Here is a 24,662-nt window from a genome sequence, read left to right as displayed (position 1 = left end):
ACAAATAAAAGAAAAATGTATTGGCATTTTGTGGGTATCATTGCCCAGTCTAGTGTTGCAATTTCGTTCATTGACAAAGTGCACTTTTTATACACTAGTCTAAGTAGAACAGATGGATTATTATGCACAAATACACTTTTATAAAGGGCACTGACTACAAGTATATTATAATATCTATAGTGTTTTCTCTTACAGTTTGCCCGATTTCTGCTAATTTCTGTGAAAGTTTCCCCCTGATAACTGTTTCTCCAAGCCTCTATCCACTGCTGTGATCTCACACAACAAGCTTCCAGTACCCCGAGCAAAACACACCGCAAAATGAAATAAACATTTGTATAATTTAGGCTTAATGGATTTCTCATCCTCTGTCTCCTACTCATTCCGCTCCCCTGATAATTTCTGTCAGTTGCATCTTCTTGAAACCATTCTTCATGGTAATCAAGACCTCATTATGACTGCGGCTTTGTGCACCCAGCCTCTAATTCCTGCTGCTCATCTCATAAATGCACAAATCTAGTGGTGGAGACTTGTAAGAGTTAAATAAAAAGAGGAATGTTCTCGAGTGTCTTAAAGTGGAGCTGTGACTAGTTCTTCTAAGGTTATGTTCCCGAAAAAATGCTTTAAAAAATTCACCCACTAACCGTATTTGTGCTCTAGAGAGAGAGAGTTATATTAACCAGCTTGCTATGCTCTTGTTACGAGCCGCCTCTGGCGGGTGTCTGTAACTACAGCTTGATTCATGTATGTGTGCAGTCTCACCTGTCACATAAATAAGCCATTACTTTGTCTCTGGCTACCCAGTTGTCGTGAGTTTGTGTATCAGGAAGCTTGTCCATTCTTGACTCTCCTGACTGGATATTGCTTCCTTTATTACCAAGTTTGCCCTAGACCCAATGCTGGTTATATCCTGACAAAACTTCATCCTGTCTGGGTGCATATTGACCAAGCCTGTGTTATCCTGTATCCTGACTTAGTCCTTGCCGTATACCCTGATCCTGAATCTTGACAGTCCATGCCTGTATACCATGATTCTGATCCTGTTCAGCCCTGTGTTGTCCTACCTTGATCCTGTTCCCCAGAGTTTGCTTGCTGTACCAGTGCTGTGTTTGGTCCTGTTTTTCCCAGCTGATACTTGCTTCATTGGAGCTTCTGTTTGTATCCTGGGTTTATACCCCTGTTCTGTCTGTAAACCGGAACTGCTACTCAGTATGGGCTCGGTATCTGTTTGTCCCATCTGTGTCTCTCTAGCATCTATCCCACTCTCGTGGATTCTGTAGCCAGTTGTTTGCCTGTCATTGTGCTGCTGGTATTAGTTGCTTGTCACAGCTATTCCCACAGTCTGGCTCTGTATGTCTGTGACCTGCAATTGTGCAGCTCCACAGTCCGGTCCAGTTGCCAGCAAACAGTGTAGTTCCTCTATACTGCACTTAGACACTATCAGTGACCATTACACTACACCTCTGCCATTGTGGTCCTTAATACTGTACTTTTGCTAACATCTGCAGTACAGTGGCGCTAGTGTGCATCATCCACCATCATGGTCCGGTGCCAGTCTCACACAGTACTGTATTCCTTGTTTGTCTTATCTGTCTGGTCCATCCTTTGTGTTCCAGCCTGACTCCAATTTCATACTTGCCTTGCCCAGTCTCCTGTAGCAGCCTTACACCCTGGCGGCACCCCAGTATATGGTGAAACTAATCCGCTGGGGAAAAGTAGCTGTTAAAGGGGAAGTTTTAGCATGCAGGAGGCTTGATGGACTGTTGACACGAACAATAGCGAAATTCAGCACCACTTGGTGGCCATTGTAACAGCTCTTGCCTTGGTTTTCCCAGTGATAAAACAGGGTGATTAGGTTTCAGTATTGAAATCAGATAGTTTATCAGAAGAAAACCATCAGCAGAATGCCACCACAGATGATCATCAGAAGACCATCAGCAGAGGACTATCAGTAGATGACCATTACGAGAAAACTACCAGTAGCAGACTATCAGCCGAAGATGATCAGCAGATGACCTTAAGAAACAGACCATCTGTAGAGAACCAATACTAGAGAACCAGCAGCACCAAGCATAAGCAGATGACAGTGATTTAAATGCCATCAGCACAGAGGCGGAACTACCATTGGTGCAGTAGGTGCATAGCACCGGGGCCCCTGAGTACTAAGGGGCCCACTGCTGCCCAGACCAGCAGCTTGTACCCCTGCCACCCACTGGAGTGGAGCTCAAATGATACTGTTGCACTTGGGCCCACCACTCACAAGTTCCGCCACTGCATCAGCAGTAGTCCACAATAAAAGACCATCAGCATAAAAGCCTTTGCCTCCTTTTCTGTGTCCTCATAGAGTATTATGCGGCTACCTGAACAGGCAAAAGGAGAATGGTTGATGATTGTAGGAAGGCAGCTTGGGACAGAGCATACTGCAACTCATATACAATATGCTAGATAATGTTTTCTTTTGAGTGAACTGGTTTGGACATAACGCAAAATATTGTGTATGTCACTAAAAAACCAACAACATCATTGGTTCTCTTGATTCTATAATGTCAACAATAGATGGGGATGGTCATGGAAGTGATCACCACCAACTGGGTCAATGAAACTTTGCATGAATGGTTTCACGAGGAGCAGATCCTTCTCCCAGCGTTCTACTAGCTCAGATGGATTTGAGGAGAGATGTGACATCATAATGACATCATCATGAAATGTACACTGAAGGAGGTTGGGATCCTGCCATGGAGCCCAGAGGAGAGTACCAGGAGCCAGGGTCTACTGCTGGGTATGGGATTTCCCTCCCACAGGGGGGGAAAACGCCCCTTGTGGGAATGCTGTGCTTACCACACTGCACTCGCCATCTATTCTATTCTCCCTCCATGGGGGTTGTGAACCCCCACAAGGGAAAATAGAATGTGTAAATCGGGATTCCGACTGTTGGGCTCCTGAAAGTTCGGATTATGATGTCAGAGAAATGACCATCGGAATCCCGACTGTCCGTGAATCGTCCGGCACCTCTACTGCCAAATTGTGCCTGCATTTTTTAAATGCTAGGTCTGATATTTAGTCCCGGTGCAAAAATGCATATACAGACAGCAGACTGCAATTGGTTTTTCTCAGATATGTTTGGAAATTGCATTTATTCTCAGGACCTGGCAATGTCAAAAATAGATTTTGCTGAGAGATACAAAATGTACTACAGCTTACTGGGTTCATTATTGACATTCAAAAATATATTGTGTTTAACCAATTAAATATGTGATTAGGTTTCAGGGTCAGGAGAGCAGAAATTTGTTTCAAGGGGTGAACAGGGCAATGCCTATAGGCAGTGTGGTGATAAGGGTACCGTAGGCTGACTGTGTCAGGGCTAATTGTGGCCAACACTGAAAACTATTTTCATTCCAGACACTATACATAGATGCTGACGCACTTTCCAGGAGCCAGGGTCAGGAACAATGTGCTGGGCACATTCAGCAAATTAAAATATAGAGTTACTTTAGATTTTCATCGGTCCAAGGAGGACTGGGCAATCCAGTTACTTTATCAGCTGAATTCATTAAAACATGATGGGGTTATAAATAAATATATAACACATTGAAAGTCTGAGAATGAAGTTGGATAATAAATATGTTTTCTTGCTTGGCACAAAATTCCACTATATTTGTAGAACTAATTTCTCTTCATATCTTTGGATCCTATAAAACAGGGATGGCATTGGCAGAGCTTGTGGGTTGTGGGCCCAGGTGCAAAAATATAATTTGGGCCCCCCTCCTCCATCCCAACTCAAGTTCACCATATGCACCATATGCAACATGGCAATGGGTGACAGAGAGAGGCATAGGGAGGCAGGAAGAGGCAGGGGGAAGTCGAGTGTGACAGGGAAAAACACAGAGAAGAGGTTGACATAAAGTAAGAAGCTGTTAGATGCCCTCACAACTTTTTGTATTTTATGTTTAATTCACGTAGGTTTAGGTTTTTCGCATGCTTTGGGGCTCGTTTCGCTCGCCACAGATTTATATTCCCAGTGCAGGATGGGAAAATTGACAAAACTGAAGGGGATCTAGACACTACCATACCAGAATACCAGTGCCTTAACACTAAATGTTTCATTTATTAGAGGGAGTCTAAACGTACTGATGAACAAAGCCATATTTTTTTATTCACCATTATAAAGTATACATTAGGTATACACCTAGACTTTGTGGACCCCAAACAGTTTACGGTGTCCAGACCACCTGGCTAGAGCACAGGTGTAGTCATTATTGTCATTTTAAATCAAGTGCTGCTTTCATTCCTAACCAATAGATTCCACATGTCAATAGGTCATCTGGAAAACATGCATAGTTGATGCAAATCTTTGAGTACCAGTTTCACAATCCTTGATATACGCATAACCTTCAACCAGGAAATGATAAAGTTTTGAAATTTGAACCCACAAATCAGCATTCCGACAGCCATTCACTGTCAGGTTGGGAAGCAGGAAGAGAACGGTGCACTCTGATTGGTGGATGAGAATACAGCCCGGCGCTCTGAAATTCTCTACTGCCTCCCAAGAAGATCAGGAGGCAGAGGCTCACAACCCAAACTGCCCCTGCTCAAAGGTCCCTAGAATCGGGGGGCCCCGTGGCAGCTTCCCATAAAGTCCAAACATTAAGATTGCCCTGTCACACACAACTTTGGGTTATGGCTATGCATACTACAAAACTGCAGTCTCACCTGATATTGCTCATTAGACGGCCAGTGACTCCCTTCTCTCCATTCCATCTCCTCCGCCAGTGCTTGTGTAGCCGCCAGGAAGAACACTAAACAAGCTACGGCAATGTTCATTTTTAAAAGTCCTGCTCTTCTAATGTCCCAGTAATTCTCCTTTAAAAAAAGAAAAGCAATCGTTTATGGAAATAACTACTGCATTTACTTTGCATAGTATCCTCATACTTAACTACAGGTTGGCTGGGAGGCTCACTAAAATCAGGTGACACTCCCAGCCCCGGGGGAAGGCTAGTCAAGTCTCCCGACTTGTGCACCATCAGAACCCAGCCATCCACTTTGCGAAAACTCTGTCTCTTGGTTGCTGATGATATGATTCTTGATGAATAGCGTCATCTTAGCCATGACCACAACATTATAAATCTAGTAATTTTGGCATTATATAGGGGGGTGTGTGGCTACTATGATGTTTCCGTGCCACCACGCCCTGTACCACCCCTTAGGATCCAACCTTGCCCACTCTGATGCATCACACACCCAGCACCACCCCTCCCTGCTGAGTCATACTGGTTGCTGTCTCCAGTATAGAGCCAGGAAGTAGGCAAGTGTAGCATTCTCCACCTCTGTGGGGGAGATGTATCAAACTTTAGAGGATGAGAATGTGGAGCTTTAACTGATTCTAACTGTCACTTATCTAGCACAGTCTTGGAAATGACAGATGTTGATTGGTTGCTTTGGGCATCTTCTTCGCCATTGATGCTTGAAGCAACTCCCCTTACTTATTTTAAGTTTAGGGTTTATTTTGAACAGCATGGTAGAGAAATGGTTAGCTGTTTTGCTGCACAACACTGGGGTCATGGGTTCCATTTTAAGTGGGGCCCTATTTGTGTCACTTGCTTGTTATGGTTGTGTTAACTCCATCAATTCAAATACATGAAAGTAAGTTAATCGGTTTTGGACAGAAAATAACTTAGCGTGTATGTTTGTCCATTTGGTAGAGACTATGCGGGTCTATTTACTAAGCTTTGGAGAGAGATATAGTGTATGGCTATATGATAAAAGTACCAGCCAATGACCTCCTGCCAGGTTTCAAACACAACCTGAAACATAGCAGTTAGGCATATCTGCATCTCCTTTATCTCTCTCCAAAGCTTAGAACATAGGCCCTTATTCTGATCGGTGCGGCCGGATCTGAATATGCGGCCAGGACCGTGCGTGCGAAACCCCGCCTTCCGTACAGATCGCCAACTCCGTCTGTACGCGGACCGCACGTGTATTTTTCATGGAATACGCCTCCTCCATGTCAGTGAACCTCCCCCATCGTTCGATGGTCGCAGAACATCGAATGCAGGACTGAATGGTCCACCAGCTCCCGCAACCTCAGACCACACGGACATTTTTCCGTGCAAAAGCAGGGATCTGGGCGGGCAGCTGACATCCGGCGATGTCATATGTCCGCCCCCTACACGTGCGTCACGGCCGCATTACCATGCGTACGACCAGCGTTTGCATGGGAACGCCCATGAAACGCGGGGCGTATGCATATGGTAATGAGCCCAAATAGCCCTTCACGCCCCTCTCCACCCCCTGGTCGGAGTGTTCACATTTCATGCGGGATTTGGCCGTACGCCCCGCTCGCACATGCGCAGAGACGCCTCTGCACATGCGCAGACACAAAACATCGGCGGTACGAACGCACGCGGATATTACCGCACCAACCAGAATAAGGGCCATAGTGACCTGGAGTAGGTACCGATAGAGACGGACAAAATATTCTCAGAAAGGTGCTGTGTAATATGTGTCTGCTACACAAATAATTGCTCATAAATCAATAATTCTGAATGTTATGTGCACTTAGAGGAGATGTATCAAACCTTATACAGAGTGGAGATGTTGCCCTTAGCAACCAGTCTGCTTCTACTTATCATTTTATAGAATGTACTTGATAAATGCTAGCTAGAAGCTGATTGGTTGATTTGGACAGCCTCTTGACTTGTCTACTTCTCCACTTTTTAGAAGGGTTAATAGATGTCCACCATAATATGATCAGGGGGTGTGCATTGAGCTGGGATATGAAAAGCCCACCGGTAAATTCAGTTACCAGAACACACTGTAATTAGGTTCATAAGATCATTCCTATAATATTAACTCTTTCAGGTCCAACGTCTAACGCATTTGGTCGACAACAGTCAAAAGGTTGACATGAGATTTCATGTTATTTGAAACGCGTAGAAACATAGATGGAAAGCAAGATATATGTAAAACTCTATAGTTAGTAAAATATGCCAGAGGGGACAAACAAACTGTCATAAGGGCGTAGACCAGTGATGGCTAACCTTGACAGATCAGCTGTTGATGAACTACACATCCCAGCATGCCCTGCTACATTTTTACTATTTTGCTGTGCCAAAACTAATGCTGGGCATGCTGAGATGTGTAGTTCAACAACAGCTGGTGTATCAAGGTTAGCCATCACTGGGGTAGACAATATCCTTGTTGATTTGTTTGTTATCAAAATGTAAAAAACTTATATTTCCATTTCTCTATCCATGATTCCCTAGGCTTGGAGAACCTCTGGTTACTTTACCTTCTCTGTATCCCAATGGGAACCTACAGTCATCCAAGTCCAGCTCATAGATACAGTAAGATTTAAAAAAACAAAAGAAGCGATCAAACATTCCCCAGTAATATCAATGCAATCAAAATCAAACCAAGCATTTTTCAAACCACCCACCGTATAACGGTTTTTATTTTAAAACGGCAATCATTAAGACTGCAAAATCAAATTGATTTTGCAGTCTATATGATTGCCGCTTTTAAAAAAAATTGAGATTTCTTACCAAATCTCTCTCTTTCTGAATCTCTCATCCTACTAAATTTCCCCCTATATGTCTACAAGCTAAACAAATATGGCTGACAATATTCCTAGCTAGAAGTAAAGGTCTACATACAGTAGCGGCAGGTTGATGCTGGTAAGCATCTGTGGTCACCTGCACTATACTCACGGCTCTGTGGAGGACAGCAGCTCCTAGGGTACAAAGTGGATGAACGAAGGTGGCCTCTCACTTTTTATAGGCTCGGAGATTATACCTAGCATGTGAGGATGGTTTGTAGGAAGATAATAAACTGAATACTATTTATATAATCACCAGTATGGAAAAAAGCCAACTTCCGTGTGTTCATCTTGATCAATATTTGATCTCCAAGCCTTTTTCCACGTTTCTGACCTCGGATTGTTTAAATGTATCCATATTTCAAGACTGGACAACTCGACATGTAGATCATACGACACATGAGAGAAAGTAAGCCACGTAATCAATGAATAGCTGGTCCTGTGGGCTTTGATTTGTGACCCTTAAGAGGTGTTTGTTTGTATCTCGCACATTCCACCGACCGGCTAGAGACGTCATCTGTTATGGCTTCAAAGTTAACGTCATATGATCTAAGCAGTTTTACTAACATCTACAAACATGTAGAGGCTTCCGTGGAAAACCCAGGTATATTAAATTAAACCTGCGGTGACATGGATGGCTGGATCTTTTATTTACACATGACCTATTGTGTTGATCATAGAGTGAAAATATCAAAAAATTGTTTATACAATATGGTAGGATATGGTTTGTTTGCGGTAGTAACACAGAGAGCTGAAGAGGAAATTGAATGTGATTTCTACAGGTTCCCTGACCCCATGAAGGAAGTTAGATATTCTAGGATACATATTTAATGTGTAATAGAACTAGCAGGAAAAGCATCAACATAACAACAAAAGGCTTTTGAAATCATATTCCTGTGCTGAGGGAAGTGTAACCCCAGGCTTGCCGGGTCTGTGGAGTATAGAGGAGATGTGCTGCTGTGGTGGGTTGGTTGGTTGGGCCCCTGCGGGTCAACCACGGAATTTCCTGCCTGATTTGACCCTTGTTAATGACGCATAGCTGAAAGTCATAGAAAACCTAAAGGGTTATTTACTGTATGATATAAACCTTTGAGTAAGGGGCAAGGACATTTTTATGAAGAACACAGGAAGGTATGGCTTGAAATAAAACCTCTTGGTTTCACCAAAGCATTATAGCGATAAAAAAGGTTAGGAACCGTGCTTGTAGAATATAACTAATAGGTCAGGCCTTCCCACGCTTGCAATCAGCCTGTTCTGAAGGCTTTTATGTTACCAGACCAGATTGTATTAATTAAATTTTTTGTTATTACACAGTATACAGTAGGTTTTGGTGTGCAAGGGGGTACAGCCATCCTGGTGGATGAAACGGTCTCTTCAAATGAAGATAGTTAGACAGCTCTGCCTTTTCTGCACCATTGTTCTGACCACTGGGATTAGGAGAATGGTGCTAATTCAACTCAACCCAACAGTGCTGTACACAGATCCAAGCACCAATACTAGGCCCATTGACTATTCGCCATATATACCCCAAGCACTGTTTAAGGGCACACATTCTCGTCTGGTGTTGTGGTCGATTGTGGTCCTTGTGATGTGGTCAGTTTCTCCAGTTGCTGAAGGCGAAGACTCCCTCACTTTACATACTCAGCCTACCCAGGATGCACTCTTCCAGAAACACCCCTCTACTTGTGGAATGGTATCCAAGAGAGCAAGATGGCTGCCAGGCTCCACCTATTATGTTCCTCTTGTGAACTACGAAGCCCCCTGGATGACTGAAACTATGATGATCTAGCCCTGGCTTGTTGTGATATTTAGATCAGGGGGAACAGTGAGCTAAGCTTATGCTGTTACTCAAGTTAATCAATTCATTTTCAATTTATTATTTTTTCCTGGAAAAATGCATGGTAAAGTCTTGTTTACAGTATGTGTTGATTTAGTGAAGAGTGCATGCGGTTTGTCTTTGTTTCCAATGCCCTCATTATGCACTTTTATTTTCACATCAGCTTATGTGTGTACAATATACAATAATATTTAATAAAAGCCTCTATTTATGTAGCTTTTTTATCCAATAGGACTGAAAGCACTTTTCATTTGTAGCAGATAAATTAAATTACAAAAATGGCAGCCATTCTAGGCTCATTAGTTCCATAGATTGTTCATCTCACCTGTGGCAATACCAGTTGACGTTTAAGTACGGGGGTTAAAACGTGAGCTAGCCATCTTGAGTGCACATCAAGGCCCAGAATCTTCATATACGTGGAATGTTCCACCTACCCACATGTGTACAAGGGGAGGCAGCCATTTTAGGTGCTTTACATGTCATGATAAGCAATGTATGTAAATGAGACTCATGATATCAAATACTACACTTTATAATACAAAAAAAAAAAAACGAAAAGCAAGAAGCTAACAGTGCCATCATATCTATAGGCACTGAGGGTAGAAAAAGACAGAGAAAAGGCAAAATTGCTACCAAATAGTTGGATAAACTGATTGGTTGATGGATGTGTGGAAATAGCCAATCAGAATTTGGTCTAATGGAGCCATGATATTGTTCTGCCAGGACTGCAGCCAGGTTTGGTATTTATACTTTAAATGAGGACTGTGCTGTGATAAATTTCAGCCATAGAGGTCCTCTTCCACCCCCTCCTTGGGTGGAATGCACCTATTTGCCAAGACCTCAACTAATTCACCTGGGAAGCTAACGGGTTCCGGGAGGATGGTCTACTCTACCAGGAGTGCTGGGAAACTCCTCAAATGTCAGAATCTCCAAGATATTCGGCCAGAGGAGGCAAGTACATGTAAATGCAACAAGATCACATAACGGTCTCAGATCACCAACCACCAGGCGCACTGGAGTAACTTGTAAATGTAAATTGTGTCCTCGCCAAATAAGATACATTACTGCCAGGGCTATTTTTCAGTAGGCTCCAGCAGGAACTGAGGCCCTTATTCTAGCTCACTCTTTCTGACAAAATATTTCTTAGATGGACAAAACCATGTGCACTGCAGGTGAGGCAGGTGTAAAACCCCACCCAAATCTAATTATCTCTGCACAGGTAACACCTGCCTCCCCTGCAGTGCAAATGGTTTTGTCCATCTAAGAAATATTTTGTCAGAAAGAGTGAACTAGAATAAGGGCCTCAGTTCCTACTGGAGCCTGCTGAAAAATAGCCCTGATTACTACGATTCTCAGCATTCTCCATAGAATCTCACAGTTCTGCTTAACCCCTTGCCTCAAATGAAGTCCAAAATTCTATGTTCTCACAATTGACGCCATCGTGACTCACTCCCGCTACCATCATTAAAGGGTCACATTTAAAATAGGCGATGCTGCTCTTTCCGCATTTAGAAACAAACATCCGGATAACACAATAATTATATTACCAATAACAATATATTAGTAAAAACAGCTGCTAGGTGATGACCCAACCCGTGACATCAGATGTTGTCATGTGAAATGCCGCCCTGCAGTACTTGTACATAGCTGTTGATGTGCTTGAGATAACACATATTTTTTTATGGGTTAGGGGAAGTAAAGGGTAATTAAGCAGAAGCCGGAGTCCTAGAGATAAATCACGTAATATAAATATTAATTAAATATATTTAACCGCTTTGTAACTGGAGATGTTTTGTCACGTACTTGAGATGCCCAAATACAGGTAAATACTGTAGTTATCTCCTTTCTATTATTCTTTTGAAGAAAATTCCCGAGAATTTTTTTCCCCCTGAAATTGACCTTTATTTCCAATATTGATCTAGTAGTACTAAGTATAATGTAATGATTTGCTGCTCATTTGTGTTTGTCGGGTTATACAAGTTAATGTGTATTAAATGTATTAAAATGCAAAATACTACATTCGTCATCATAGGGTTGGAGCTCTCTAGTAATATATAGCATCACTGTGTATTTGGTTAGCACCGGACTCCCAACATCCATGAGGATGCCGGCGTTGGAATAGGGTTAGGCTTTGTGTATGTGTGTGGGCAGTTAAGGTTAATCTGCATGTAGGGTTAGGAATTTAGGAGGTGGGTTAGGGTTAGGCTGCGGGGGAAGAGGGTTAGGATTAGACGATGAGGTACGGGGGTTAGGCATTAGTGGGGAGGGTTAGGCTGCAGGGAAGAGGGTTAGGCTTAAAGGATGAGGTACGGGGGTTAGGCATTAGTGGGGAGGGTTAGGCTGCAGGGAAGAGGGTTAGGCTTAGAGGATGAGGTACGGGGGTTAGGCATTAGTGGGGAGGGTTAGGCTGCAGGGAAGAGGGTTAGGCTTAGAGGATGAGGTACGGGGGTTAGGCATTAGTGGGGAGGGTTAGGCTGCAGGGAAGAGGGTTAGGCTTAGAGGATGAGGTACGGGGGTTAGGCATTAGTGGGGAGGGTTAGGCTGCAGGGAAGAGGGTTAGGCTTAGAGGATGAGGTACGGGGGTTAGGCATTAGTGGGGAGGGTTAGGCTGCAGGGAAGAGGGTTAGGCTTAGAGGATGAGGTACGGGCGTTAGGCATTAGTGGGGAGGGTTAGGCTGCATGGAAGAGGGTTAGGCTTAGAGGATGAGGTACGGGGGTTAGGCACTAGCGGGGAGGGTTAGGCTGCAGGGAAGAGGGTTAGGCTTAGAGGATGAGGTACGGGGGTTAGGCACTAGTGGGGAGGGTTAGGCTGCAGTGAAGAGGGTTAGGCTTAGAGGATGAGGTTTGGGGGGTTAGGCATTAGTGGGGAGGGTTAGGCTGCAGGGAAGAGGGTTAGGCTTAGAGGATGAGGTAGGGGGGGATAGGCACTAGCGGGGAGGGTTAGGCTGCATGGAAGAGGGTTAGGCTTAGAGGATGAGGTATGGGGGTTAGGCATTAGTAGGGAGGGTTAGGCTGCAGGGAAGAGGGTTAGGTTTAGAGGATGAGGTACGGGGGTTAGGCATTAGCGGGGAGGGTTAGGCTGCATGGAAGAGGGTTAGGCTTAGAGGATGAGGTACGGGGGTTAGGCACTAGCGGGTAGGGTTAGGCTACATGGAAGAGGGTTAGGCTTAGAGGATGAGGTAGGGGGGGCTAGGCACTAGTGGGGAGGGTTAGGCTGCAGGGAAGAGGGTTAGGCTTAGAGGATGAGGTACGGGGGCTAGGCACTAGTGGGGAGGGTTATGGTTAGGCTGCTGAGAAGGGGGTTAGGATTACATGATGAGGTATGGGAGTTAGGCATTAGTAGTAGTAGTAGTAGTACGTTTATTTATAAGGCGCCGCAAAGTGTCCGCAGCGCCGTACATAGCAAACAAAAAAAAAAAAATGACAAGGTAACGTACAGGGTGTGTTGAATGATACAGTATAAATAGGGGTATAGCTGGTAGAACTAAAATCAGCATCAGTTCAGGAGTAGGTGTCAAAATTGTCAAGGAGACTGAAGACGAAGTAGAGGAAGGGAAGAACAGGACAGGAGCACAGGTGAGGTAATGAGGTAGGGTGAGTACGTGAGGAAGGAGGGCCCTGCTCATAAGAGTTAACATACTAAAAATAGGTGGGTGGACGAACGAAATACCATAGGATAAGTAGGAACGGAGGGGAACGGAGGCAGGATAGGAGGATCAAAAGAGGTTAGGAGGAGGGATAGGCTAGTCGAAAAAAGTGGGTTTTGAGGGAGCGCTTGAAGGAGGTAAGGGAATCAGATAGCCTGATGGGTGGCGGGAGGTTGTTCCAGTGCAGGGGGGCAGCGCAAGAGAAATCTTGGACACGGGAGTGGGAGGAGGTGATTAGGTGAGAGGTCAGTCGGCGGTCAGCGATGGAGCGAAGAGGACGGGAGGGAGTGTGGATAGAGATCAGTGAAGAGAGGTAAGGAGCGGTGGAGGAGGAGAGAGCCTTGTAGGTGGTGGTGAGGAGTTTAAAGAGAACTCGGAAAGGAATGGGGAGCCAGTGAAGAGATAGACAGAGGGGGGAGGCGGAGGTAGAGCGGCAGGAGAGGAAGATGAGCCTAGCAGCAGCGTTAAGAATGGATTGGAGAGGTGCGAGGCGGGTGAGAGGTAGCCCAGAGAGAAGGATGTTGCAGTAGTCAAGTGGGGAGGGTTAGGCTGGGGGGGGTCAATTGGGGAGGGTCATTAGTGGGGAGGGTTAGGCTGTGGGGAAGGGGGGAAGGATTAGATGATGAGGCATGGGGGTTACGCATTAGCGGGGAGGGTTAGGGTTTAGCTGTGGGGTGGAGGGCTAGAGTTAGGCTGAAGGGAAGGGTGGTTAGGGTTAGGGGTGCAAGGAGGGGGGTGAAGAATACTTACCTGAGTCCTGTCAGAATTCCCTCCATTGCCGCCATCTCCACATCCGGTCATTTGTATGTATCCCTATCCTATTAAGGTCCTGGCATCGAAACTATGAATATACAGGCTTATCCAAAATGCTCGGGACCACAAGAATTTTGGATAATGGATTATTCCGTATTTCAGAATATTTTTATATTTTAATGATGTTAATTAGGTATCTTGCATTTATAACACATCAAACACATGAAATTCCCACAAATGTATTTGCTTTGTGCATAAAGCAAGGTTTCAAAACATGAAACAAAGTTTGTGTACAATCTCAGGGAATGCCAAGCAATGACTTACTTGCGCATATTTAGTGCCAGTTACATACAGTATCATGTCCCCAGTAGTGGCTCTCTACTCCGCTGGCTGTGGAAGGGGGTACATATGGTGTAGAGTAACCCGGATTAGTCCCAGGCCAGTCTCCCCATGGAAATATTTGTGAGTGATCATCAATATACACAATGCTTCATCTACAGTACTTCAGTTATTCATATTATTTTGCCCATAGCAACCAATCAGATTCTACTTAATATTAGATATAGTCTGATTGGTTGCCCATGGCAACATCCCATGTGAAATAGAACTCCCATCTTAGTAAATAAACCCATAAGACTCCAGCACTATGTCAAATAACCCCAGCGGCGTAACTAGTTTTTCTGCGCCCCCCTGCCGACAATGCAGGAGGCGCCCCCCCCCCGGGTAAAAAAAAACACGGAGCGGAGGGGAGCAGGGGTACGGCGGGGGGGGGGTTGTGTTTGTGTGTTTGTTTGTGTTTGTGTGTGTGACGTGTTTGTGTGTATGTATGTGTGTGTGTGTGTGTGTTACCTTTGGCCGCATCCGTCTGCGCCGGGTCCCGGCTCTCCCGTTTACTGCTGCTAATGAAAAAGTGACACTTGGAAAATGGCTGCCCCCTTACTGCAGACGAAAAACTGTCTGCGGTATGGGGGCAGCCATTTTCCAAGTGTCACCTTTTTGTATTGGAAGCGCTGCGGCTGCAGCAGTAGCTGGGACTCGGGAGAGCTGGGACCCGGTGCAAATAAAACCACCGGCGGCAGAAGGCAACCAGTGAGTAACAATAGTCCCGCAGCCCCCCCCAGCGCCCACATACCCTCAGCGCCTCCCGGCTGAGGGTATGTGGGATAGTTACGCCACTGAATAACCCCCTCCTTGCTAACCTTCGGGTTGGGGAGGAAAGAATTTGAGCACTACTAAGCCCTGCTGTACATTATTGTAAATTACTGAGTGTACATTCTACTTACTGATATTTTTCATAGCAACACTACTAACCAATCAGAGCAGCTTTCTCACACTTTCCCCAATCAGAAGAGAGGGGTAGATCATGATGTATGAAACAGTGATAGGGGAGGAGACATGAGCCAGAGCAAAAGTGGAAACCAATCAGCTGCTCTGTATAATGTTATATTATACAACTAATAGATGTTAATTCAGTGCTGATTGGTTGCCATGGACCACCTCTCCTCTGGCTCACATCTCCTACATAAATCTACCCCAGAGTCTCTCGATTAGATAACGATAGGCCGGCTATATCAATTCATATAACTTTTTCCATATGAACTAAAATCTAGAAGACAGAAGATCCCCATGGAATTAGGTTAAAAAGTTCAAAGTTAAGTTTTAATATAAAATTAAAGTTTTTTTTGGTAACAGCGTGGTACTGGAGCAGCTCACCCTGGATGCATGAGAATGCTGCCGATTGTAAATTAAAAATGTGTACATGCAATGGGCAGGAATATTAAGGCCATGCATCATGTATTACCGATCAAGGTTTAAGCGTTGCTTAATTATCGGGGGAGGGGGGGCACACACAATAGGCCATTGATTATAATTAGGATCCTTCATTTGTCTTAAACCATATGCAAATATTCCTTACAGCAGTCTGGGATATCATTTATTAATTAATTTTGAAAGTACCACTCCAGATCAATAAATGAAATACTTTCACTGCAAAACGGATCCAACACCTAACATCTAATTTACAAATTGTGCAGGAGGGGACCTTTAAGTGCTTTATATTTTTTGGCAGCAGCAGAACATAAATGAGTATGGGTAGTACAAGTATCCTTCACATTTCTATTATACCGTATGCATTTTTATTAGGTCAAAATTATTTTAATGTAAAACCTTTAATTTTTCATTAAAATAATGATTCATACATCTATGCTCACTATTTAATTGAAATACCGTAATGATGGTGCCTCCTGGGATTTATAGTCTTCTCATACTGTAGTTACGGTGTGGTATTTTCTCGCTACATAGACCTTGTTCAAAGGTGAACTCCAAGGGCGAGCTGTAATAGGGTGTGCGATTTTTAGTCATGTTTAAAATCGTGCTAAATCACATGTGAGAAATCGCACATTTTTTAAAAAACTCGTAGATGTAATAGGGTGCAATTTTTTAGACAAAATCTGAATTCGCATGAGATTTGATACAATTTTTAGTAAGGAAAAAAGTGCAATTTTTACCGCAATTTGCATCCTATTAAATGTGCGATTTTCGGAAAAAACGTGCAAATTTTTATTGTGAAAAATTAGCAAAAGTCTAAAATTAGCACTCTATTACTGTACATCTTGCCCCCAAATGCTTTTGCAACTAAAGACAGGGCCAAAACTAAGGTTTCTGGTGCCCAGGGCAAAGCACTAATTTGGTACCCCCCACCACCCCCCCAGAGGAAAAAAAACAAAACACCACAATACAATTATTAAAAATGTTATTATAATATATGGTGCATTGGTGCCATTTTTTATGTATGTCTTGATATATTTACCACCGGGTAGCCATGTTCCGTGGCCTAGCGACTGGTGTCCAAATGTAATTGAATGCCCCTCTTGGAGCCAGGTCCTTGGTCCCATGGCCCTGTAGCCCCCTCCCCAGTTACAGCCCTGCCCTTGTAAACTATCACTCTTATTGATGCACATTACAGAGGTAACAAATGATCTGTTGGCTGTATTTAAGTTGGTACAGACTAGCTGATTTTGTTAACGATTTTGCAGATTCCGATGGATCATCACTCGGCCAGCATCAGCAGAGCCAATAAATTATTTTCAAATAAGGTTGGATGGACAACATGCCGATGCTGGCTCCCAGCCAGTATATTGTTGTTTCCGATGTCACGCTGGGTACACATGGTTTAGCATAAAACTCTTACCAGGACAGCGGTTCTGATAAGAATCTGTCCCAGCAAAGAGGTTTGCGGTAATGTGATATCAATAACTACAATTTTACTGACTGTTCGATCTACAAATAGGGTAAACTTACTAATGTCATCTGAAGATGGAATTATCTATTGGAACCAAGTTTTTCAGAGAATGGTAAATTTGCCCAGACCGCAGTCCTCATTGAAAATAATCTGGTCTGCAGCATTGGCCAGACCGCACCTAGAATATGGAGTACAATTCTGGTCCCCTCACTACAAAAAAGGCATCGTGGAACTGGAAAAAGTCCAAAGAAGAGCAACAAAGCTACTAAAAGGGATGGAGAAATTGAATTATGAAGACAGATTTAAAAATTTGGGATTGTTCACGCTAGAAAAAGACATTTAATGGGAGACATGCTTAACATGTATAAATATATCAGGGACCAATATAAGGAACTGTCAGGCACCCTCTTTGCTTTGGGAAGGACTCTAGGACATGTGGGCATGAGTTTAGACTAGAGGAAAAAAAAATATTTACAGTCAGGGCATTAAAATTGTAAAACTCTACCTGGAGAAGTGGTGTCAGCAGAGCCAATAAATTATTTTCAAATAAGGTTGGATGGACAATCATCTATTGGGCAAAAACATCCAGTGGTACAAATAACAACTAAAATCTGTATATAATTAACTCAGATTTCAGTTATATAAAGGATGAAGAAAATAGATCATCCACTTTAATAACGAAGGTTCAACTTGATGGACGCAAGTCTTTATTCAGCCTTTACTTCTATGTAACTATGGGCCTTATTCTAGTTCACTCTTAAGAGGCAAATTCATTCTTAGATGGACAAAACCATGTGCACTGCAGGTGGGGCAGATGTAACATGTGCATAGAGAGTTAGATTTGGGTGGGTTTTTTCTTCAAAGTGAGATCTATATTAGAGTGTAAAAATAAAGCAGTCAGTATTTTCCCTGCACAGAAACAAAATAACGCACCCAAATCTAATTCTATCTGCACCTGTTACATCTGCCCCCCTGCAGTACACATGGTTTTGTCCATCTGAGAAGGAACTTGCCTGTAAGAGTGAAATAGAATAAGACCCTATGTAACTATGCAACTAGGAGCACGGCTAATATAGTAAACTACATATTGGTGGTACCGCTAGTCAATCGAGTGTACACACTGAATGATATCAAATATAAGGGTATTTTCCTTGTCATACCGAACTACACTGCATACAGATGAAACCAGAGCCGGCCTTAGGCATAGGCAAACTAGGCAATTGCCTAGGGCATTTGGAATGCTTAGGGGCATCAGCAGCTTCTGCTGATTAAAATTATATGCAGCATGCCTATATTCTATGTGTGAGTGAGGCTGTGTATGCATAAAGATCATTGGGGCGGAGCTCCCCACTGTCCAATAACTATACCTAGCCAGGGTCAATAAGTGTGCAGGAAAGATCTTGGCGGACAAGCTACACCCTGGCCACAACCTGTTTGAACCGCTTCCGTCAGGCAGACGTTTTAGGTCCATCCCGGCAAAGACGACAAGAACTACAAAAGGCTTCTTCCCAATAGCTGTCCACCAACTAAACAGTATTGAACGTACCAAATACTAAATACTAATCTCGAACTGTTCTAGATATATGTGAAATGTATGTGATGTATGTTTATGCCTCTCTTCCCACCCCCATTGTGTTCCCTGCTTGATCCAAGCATACGCAAGTATACCTGGCCAATAAAGATGATTCTGATACAAAATAGTCTATTCATTGAAATCACTGTAACATAGCATTCCGTATGCAGGTACAGCCACAGTCGCACACAGAATACTGTATATTCTTGCCACATATCATTTTATTAATTGGAAGCTCCTTGTGTGTGCTGGTCATACTAATGCAAATAATTTTCAGCAAAAAAGGCCCCCAACGTTAGCAGAACTGGCCAGGAGCTGCATGGCCTATTGAGGCAAGATGTATGAGGAATCTTCTGTATCCAAGCCGAGGCAGAGGTCACAGTGTTAGCGGCTGTGCGAGTGCTGTCTGCGGGTGGGTTGGTTGTGCAATAGTATTCGGCATATGTGTAAGGGGCATTATGTGTGTCATGTATAAATGCATTAATAATTTGTGACATGTGCAACAGGCATTATGTGTGTCATGTGTATAAGGGCATTAATAATGTGCAACATATGTGTAAGGGGCATTATGTGTGTCATGTATAAATGCATTAATAATGTGTGACATATGTGTAACAGGCATTATGTGTGTCATTATGTGTATGAAGGGCATTAATAATGTGCAACATATGTGTAATGGGCATTATGTGTGTCATGTGTATAAGGGCATTAATAATGTGCAACATATGTTTAAGGTGCATTATGGTTGTTATTATGTGTATGAAGGGCATTAATAAAGGTTGGCATAATGTGTAAGGGGCATTATGCTTATAAGGACATTAATAATGTGTGTCATGTGTAAGGGGCATTACTGCGTGGAATTATCAGGGGTGCCGAGAGAAAGGGGTAGGGGGTACAAATTACCCAGGCCAAAGTCTGATGGAAGGGCCCAGGGGGGGGGGGGGGGGGGGGCAGGCCCCCTCCCCTTAAGTGACAGCAGCAGCTGCAGCTCTTCTCCTCTGCTCAGCACACACTGCTTTGTGCTGGGTTGCAGTGTGGCCATGGAGGTGCTTAAAATACAATATTTTCTCAGGATTTTTTCCTAAGGGTATAATGTGAATAATGAGAGGAGTAATGTACATAAGGTAAAGTGGTACTACTGAGTGATGTGACGTGAATAAGGGACACCATCGCATGATATAATGTGAACAAAGTTGCACTACTGTGGGGCATAATTTGAATTGGGGGTACTATTGTGTGGCCATGCCCCTTTCCAGCAAGAACATACCCCTGTTTGGGCTGCGCACCGAATTTGTTTCTATTTAAAATATTGCGGGTAGGAGCACCAAAATGATGACTGCTATGATGAGGGTTGATGGTGCTGGGAAAGGGGAGCAGGGTCAGAGGCAGAACTAGTGGCGGTGCTAGGGGGCACCAGCCAAAATCTTGCCTAGGGCGTCATTTAGGCTGGGGCCGACTCTGGATGAAAAAGTGTTTTACTTGATGTTTTAATTTTTATTAAATTGTTAAACGAAGATTGGTCTGGAATTCCTATTGTTTGGACACTTTCTGGGGGTGGAGCATTGGAATAGGGGCACACTCTGTTTTCTTCGTTATCTCTCTCCCACTTCCCCACTAACAGGGGGGACTAACAGAGTTGCTGCCTAAATTGAATTTATATAGCGCATTGAAAGGGTACCTCTCTTTTGTCCTACTGAATGATATCAGTAAATAATATCGTTCAATGACATTACCGGGACTTGCTGAACATGCTGTTCGTTGGCTATATGTAGCCAAAGCTGACTTGGCCAAACCCTGCGCTGCAAATTCATAAATTTCACAAGGAAACTTATGCTGGCTGATTTTGTGATTGGAGGGACCATAGCAGGTATCTCCTTTGTCTTCTCCAGTCCCCTTCATGCCTCCAGGAGATTCTTAATATTTTCAGGTATGATCTTAATAACTTTGACCCCAGATGATGTGAGGTTACTCTCCTGTACTTCTTTGACATCAGGACATCTAAACAGATAGCAGGTTCTTCTGTGTGCAGACTTGTAGACGCCTGTGTCCGATCCCACCATGGTCATACCACCTTCCCAATCTGACCAACTCTCTGTCAGGCACTCTAGGTCCCAAGCTGATTCTTAAGAGACTCTGATGTAGTTTACTCCCTCAGCTTAGTATTGTAGCTATTAGTACCCTGGGACCTGTTACACTGTCATCTTCTGCCTGGATCACCACCCACCTTGTCATTCATCACCTCAGACCCGTCTCTGTCTTACAGATCTCTGGAGAAGCATGATTCATGCATCCATTAGCATCTTTAAGTTTCTCAAGACAACCTGTCACATTCGTGTAACAAGTACATTTTACATAGTGCATTATGCATGTAGATAAAATAACATCCAGCCTCCCTTATCACTTCTCAAAATTAAAACACAATATATGTCAATCACCTGACTTGACCTCTCAGTAGAGCCACATACTACGTCATGCTGATTCCGGGGTGGCCTCCTGATTAGATCACAGTGTCCCTGCATTGTAGCCGCTGAATCGATGAATGACTATAGGAAGGTAAATCAGGGTATATACAGCAATTGTGAGCTAATACTGTATATTAAATACTTTCTTAGGCGAATGGGTAATAGATGGACTGGTGGGAGATTTATTCAAATTCACTTTTATTGGGATTTTATCACCATGGCAGCTGAGACAATGGTAAAAGCCATCCAGAGTGATAGCTGTAGGCTCTATTCAACTCTACTAAATACTGTGCAAAGCTATAACTAGGGGAAGCAATTGGGGAAAGTTCCCCGGGTACAGAATTTGAGGCAAAAGTTCAAGGGAAGAACTCCAATAGAGGCCAGTGCCCTGGGTGCAGGATTTGAGGAAGTGGTAAAGGTTCCAGGAGAGAACTCCACTAGGGGCCAGTGCACTTGGTGCAGGATTTCAGGTGGTGCCGGTCAAAGCTGGTAAATATCTTAAGGGGCATACAGACATGACGATGGGGGGAGCATATGCTGAGCAACGTGCTTCAGTACAGATCACTCAGCACACATCGCAATGCGCCAGCGATGTGTGCTGAGCATTCTGTGCGGGCCATTGTTCTCTTGTGAGAGGACAATGGTAATGACTGCATGCAGTCAAAATCTAGTCAGGCGTTGCTGGGGGCATGCGAACGGAGGGATCTGTGCTTAATTTTTAAGTGATCTTAAAAATAGCCCTCACATCTACCCGTGTGTATGCCCCTTTGGTTTTGGCCCTGGGAGCCAGGTCCAGGTATGGATCTATAACGCATAAATTATATTGGGTATGGGATATTGACAGTTAGGATGCCACAGACAGAATACTGATGCTGGCATCCCAATTTTCATAATCCCAAAAGAAACGATCAACTAAAGTGACCCTAGTTGTAATCCTAACCCTCCTTTCCCACAGCCTAACACTCCCCTCCATTCCTGCAGCCTAACACTCCCCTCCATTCCTGCAGCCTAACACTCCCCTCCATTCCTGCAGCCTAACACTCCCCTCCATTCCTGCAGCCAAACACTCCACTCCCTTCCCACAGCCTAACACTCCCCTCCATTCCTGCAGCCTAACACTCTTCTCCCTTCCCAGAGCCTAACACTCCCTTCCCGCAGCCTAACACTCCCCTTCCTTCCTGCAGCCTAACACTCCCCTCCCTTCCCACAGATTAACACTCCCCTCCCTTCCCGCAGCCTAACACTCCCCTCCCTTCCCGCAGCCTAACGCTCCCTTACCTTCCCACAGCCTAACACTCCCTTCCCGCAGCCTAACACTCCCCTCCCTTCCCACAGCCTAACACTCCCTTCCCGCAGCCTAACACTCCCCTCCCTTCCCGCAGCCTAACACTCCCCTCCCTTCCCGCAGCCTAACAATCCTCTCCCTTCCCACAGCCTAACACTCCTCTCCCTTCCCACAGTCTAACACTCCTCTCCCTTCCCACAGTCTAACACTCCCCTCCCTTCCTGCAGCCTAAATCTAACCTCCCCCTTCCTGCTGCCGAACCCTAATCCTCCCTTTTCGCAGCCTAATACTAACACTCCCCTCACTTTGTGCAACCTAAATATGACACAATCTAACCCTAATTCTCCCTTTTTGCAACCTAAACACTATCTCAAACACTTATTTCCCACAGCCTACCCCTAACCCTATCACTAACCTCTTCTGCAGCCTCCCCTCCCCCCACAGCCTGCTCCTAAACCCCCCCTGCAGCCTTACCCTAAACTTCCCCCTGCCAAGGAGCCATCTTTTGGTACACTGGCCATTCCTGACAATATCTTTTGACTGAAGCCTGGCCAAGAGAACCTTAAATATATTTGTTGGAGGGTTTTCTCCTCCCCTAAATGGCCACCCCAAAAATACATACAGTATGTGCAGCTTCCAATAACAACCGCCATTTTCAGGGAACTAACAACTGTTTACTCTTTTCCCCTGTAAATTGGTAACATGATATAGCAAATAATTTTTAAACAAAAAATAGGGCACACCCCACGTCCTGTAATGATATCTTCTCACCAACAGGGTTCCATTGGGCTGCAGTCTCGGTTTCCTGGGGTGGTTCAGAAGCTGCAGTAGCTCTTCCGGATTCCAAGCTTTTGTAGTCTCTGGCCACTGAGATGCCTCAGCGGCTGAGGGTAACTCCCCCATACATTCGGCAAAGTTTTTCATGTGATAAATCACATGTGGCATCTTCGAGGAGGGGCGGGGCTAAATTATGTGATTCGTATCTTTAGTCCTAACTCAAAAAGCTGCAAATCGTGGGAAATAAATGCTACCCCGGAGGAGATGCTGGGGGGGGGGGGGGGCACCGGTATCCGGAAGGGTTGCCCACCTTTTCAGGGGGCCTCCCAGCCATTCCAGCTCCCACCTGCCATGTTGCATTGTTTGAAAAATGATAGCTCGGTGTTGATTGGTGGTTAGTTTATCTGTCTCCATTTGATCTCTCCCAAGGCTTGATACATCACCTTTTGGAAAACGTTGGCAGGTTTCTATGTAATTTATGTAAAACAGGGAAATACTGCATGGGATTTGCAGACAATTCTTTATATTTTGAGATGAGTAGGAATTAAAAGTGTCAGGCTGTGATACGAATGGAAGTAAGATCTATTCTGTTACGGTTTCATGTGAGTCACCGTATCAGTGTCATATAATACAGATCACATACGTAGCTGTAGTATAATCAGACCTCTTCTGAAACTCTTACTAACCATACTGCAAATTACAGAAAATCACACTGCTCGCTGCTACATTAAGTAGAGGTTCAGAAAACCCTCTCAATGACGAGTGGCCACAATTATATAATACTTCTAACTACACGTAACATTATTTGGATTAAAAAAACAAAAGTAACGGACCAGGAGTTTGCATATCATGAATTTTAATAGAATTTCATTAGAGGATCCTTATTGATTTTATCAGACACAATTACATGGCACATTGTGCATGATGAGCTTGTGAGGCATTTTCATTAGGCTAAAAGCAGATAACCCATATGCCTGTTACAGGTATTAATTTACATACGCCCAACATGACCCATTCCAGGAGGGATAAGATGCTCTATCCCAGGTCTTCCATGGCAGTTTCAGTTGCAGATGTAGGCTGAGGCACAGTCCAAAATTTAAATAGGGGAGCTACACCTACTTACCACCCAAAAAATGAGAAACATCACAATCTGGGACTCACTGGCAGTTGGTGTATTGCCCCTATTTGAAATTTGAACTGTGCTGCAGTCCACCTCTGTAACTGCCACTGGCAAAAAGTCCAGGACCAGTGCATTTTGTCCCTACTGGAATGGGTCATTTTGGGATGTATGCCTTTATACTTATATTAAATAGTTTGATTGGTTATTTAGCTCATGCAATATAATGCTACAGTGTTGAGTAGGAACATCATTTTGTTCTGTCTCCAATAGGACTCAAGAGGTTTAAGCATATCATAGAGATTTTACCACCTCTTTGATACCCCTTTCACATTGCAAAAACCTGCTTTCAACCCGTTTTTCTAAACGTGTCTTAAAA

General features: G+C 44.0%; 1 protein-coding gene across 1 annotated transcript in view; it reads right to left on the bottom strand.

Moving 5' to 3' along the window:
- Positions 1-23,334, bottom strand: part of LOC146005823 (uncharacterized) — a 35,138-nt gene extending 11,804 nt beyond the window's left edge. Inside the window, exons 1-2 of the mRNA XM_083145250.1 lie at positions 23,161-23,334; positions 4,708-4,857 (exon numbers count right to left, since the gene is read on the bottom strand). Of these exons, the coding sequence (XP_083001376.1) occupies positions 4,708-4,857; positions 23,161-23,334 (324 nt within the window). The remainder of the gene's footprint in view (positions 1-4,707; positions 4,858-23,160) is intronic.
- Positions 23,335-24,662: the final 1,328 nt, after the last annotated feature.

This window comes from Crinia signifera, chromosome 5 (genome assembly GCF_055691185.1).
Source record: "Crinia signifera chromosome 5, ASM5569118v1, whole genome shotgun sequence".
NCBI lineage: Eukaryota > Metazoa > Chordata > Amphibia > Anura > Myobatrachidae > Crinia > Crinia signifera.
Note: the sequence above shows the minus strand (reverse complement) of the source record. Positions and strands in the feature narration are given on the sequence as shown.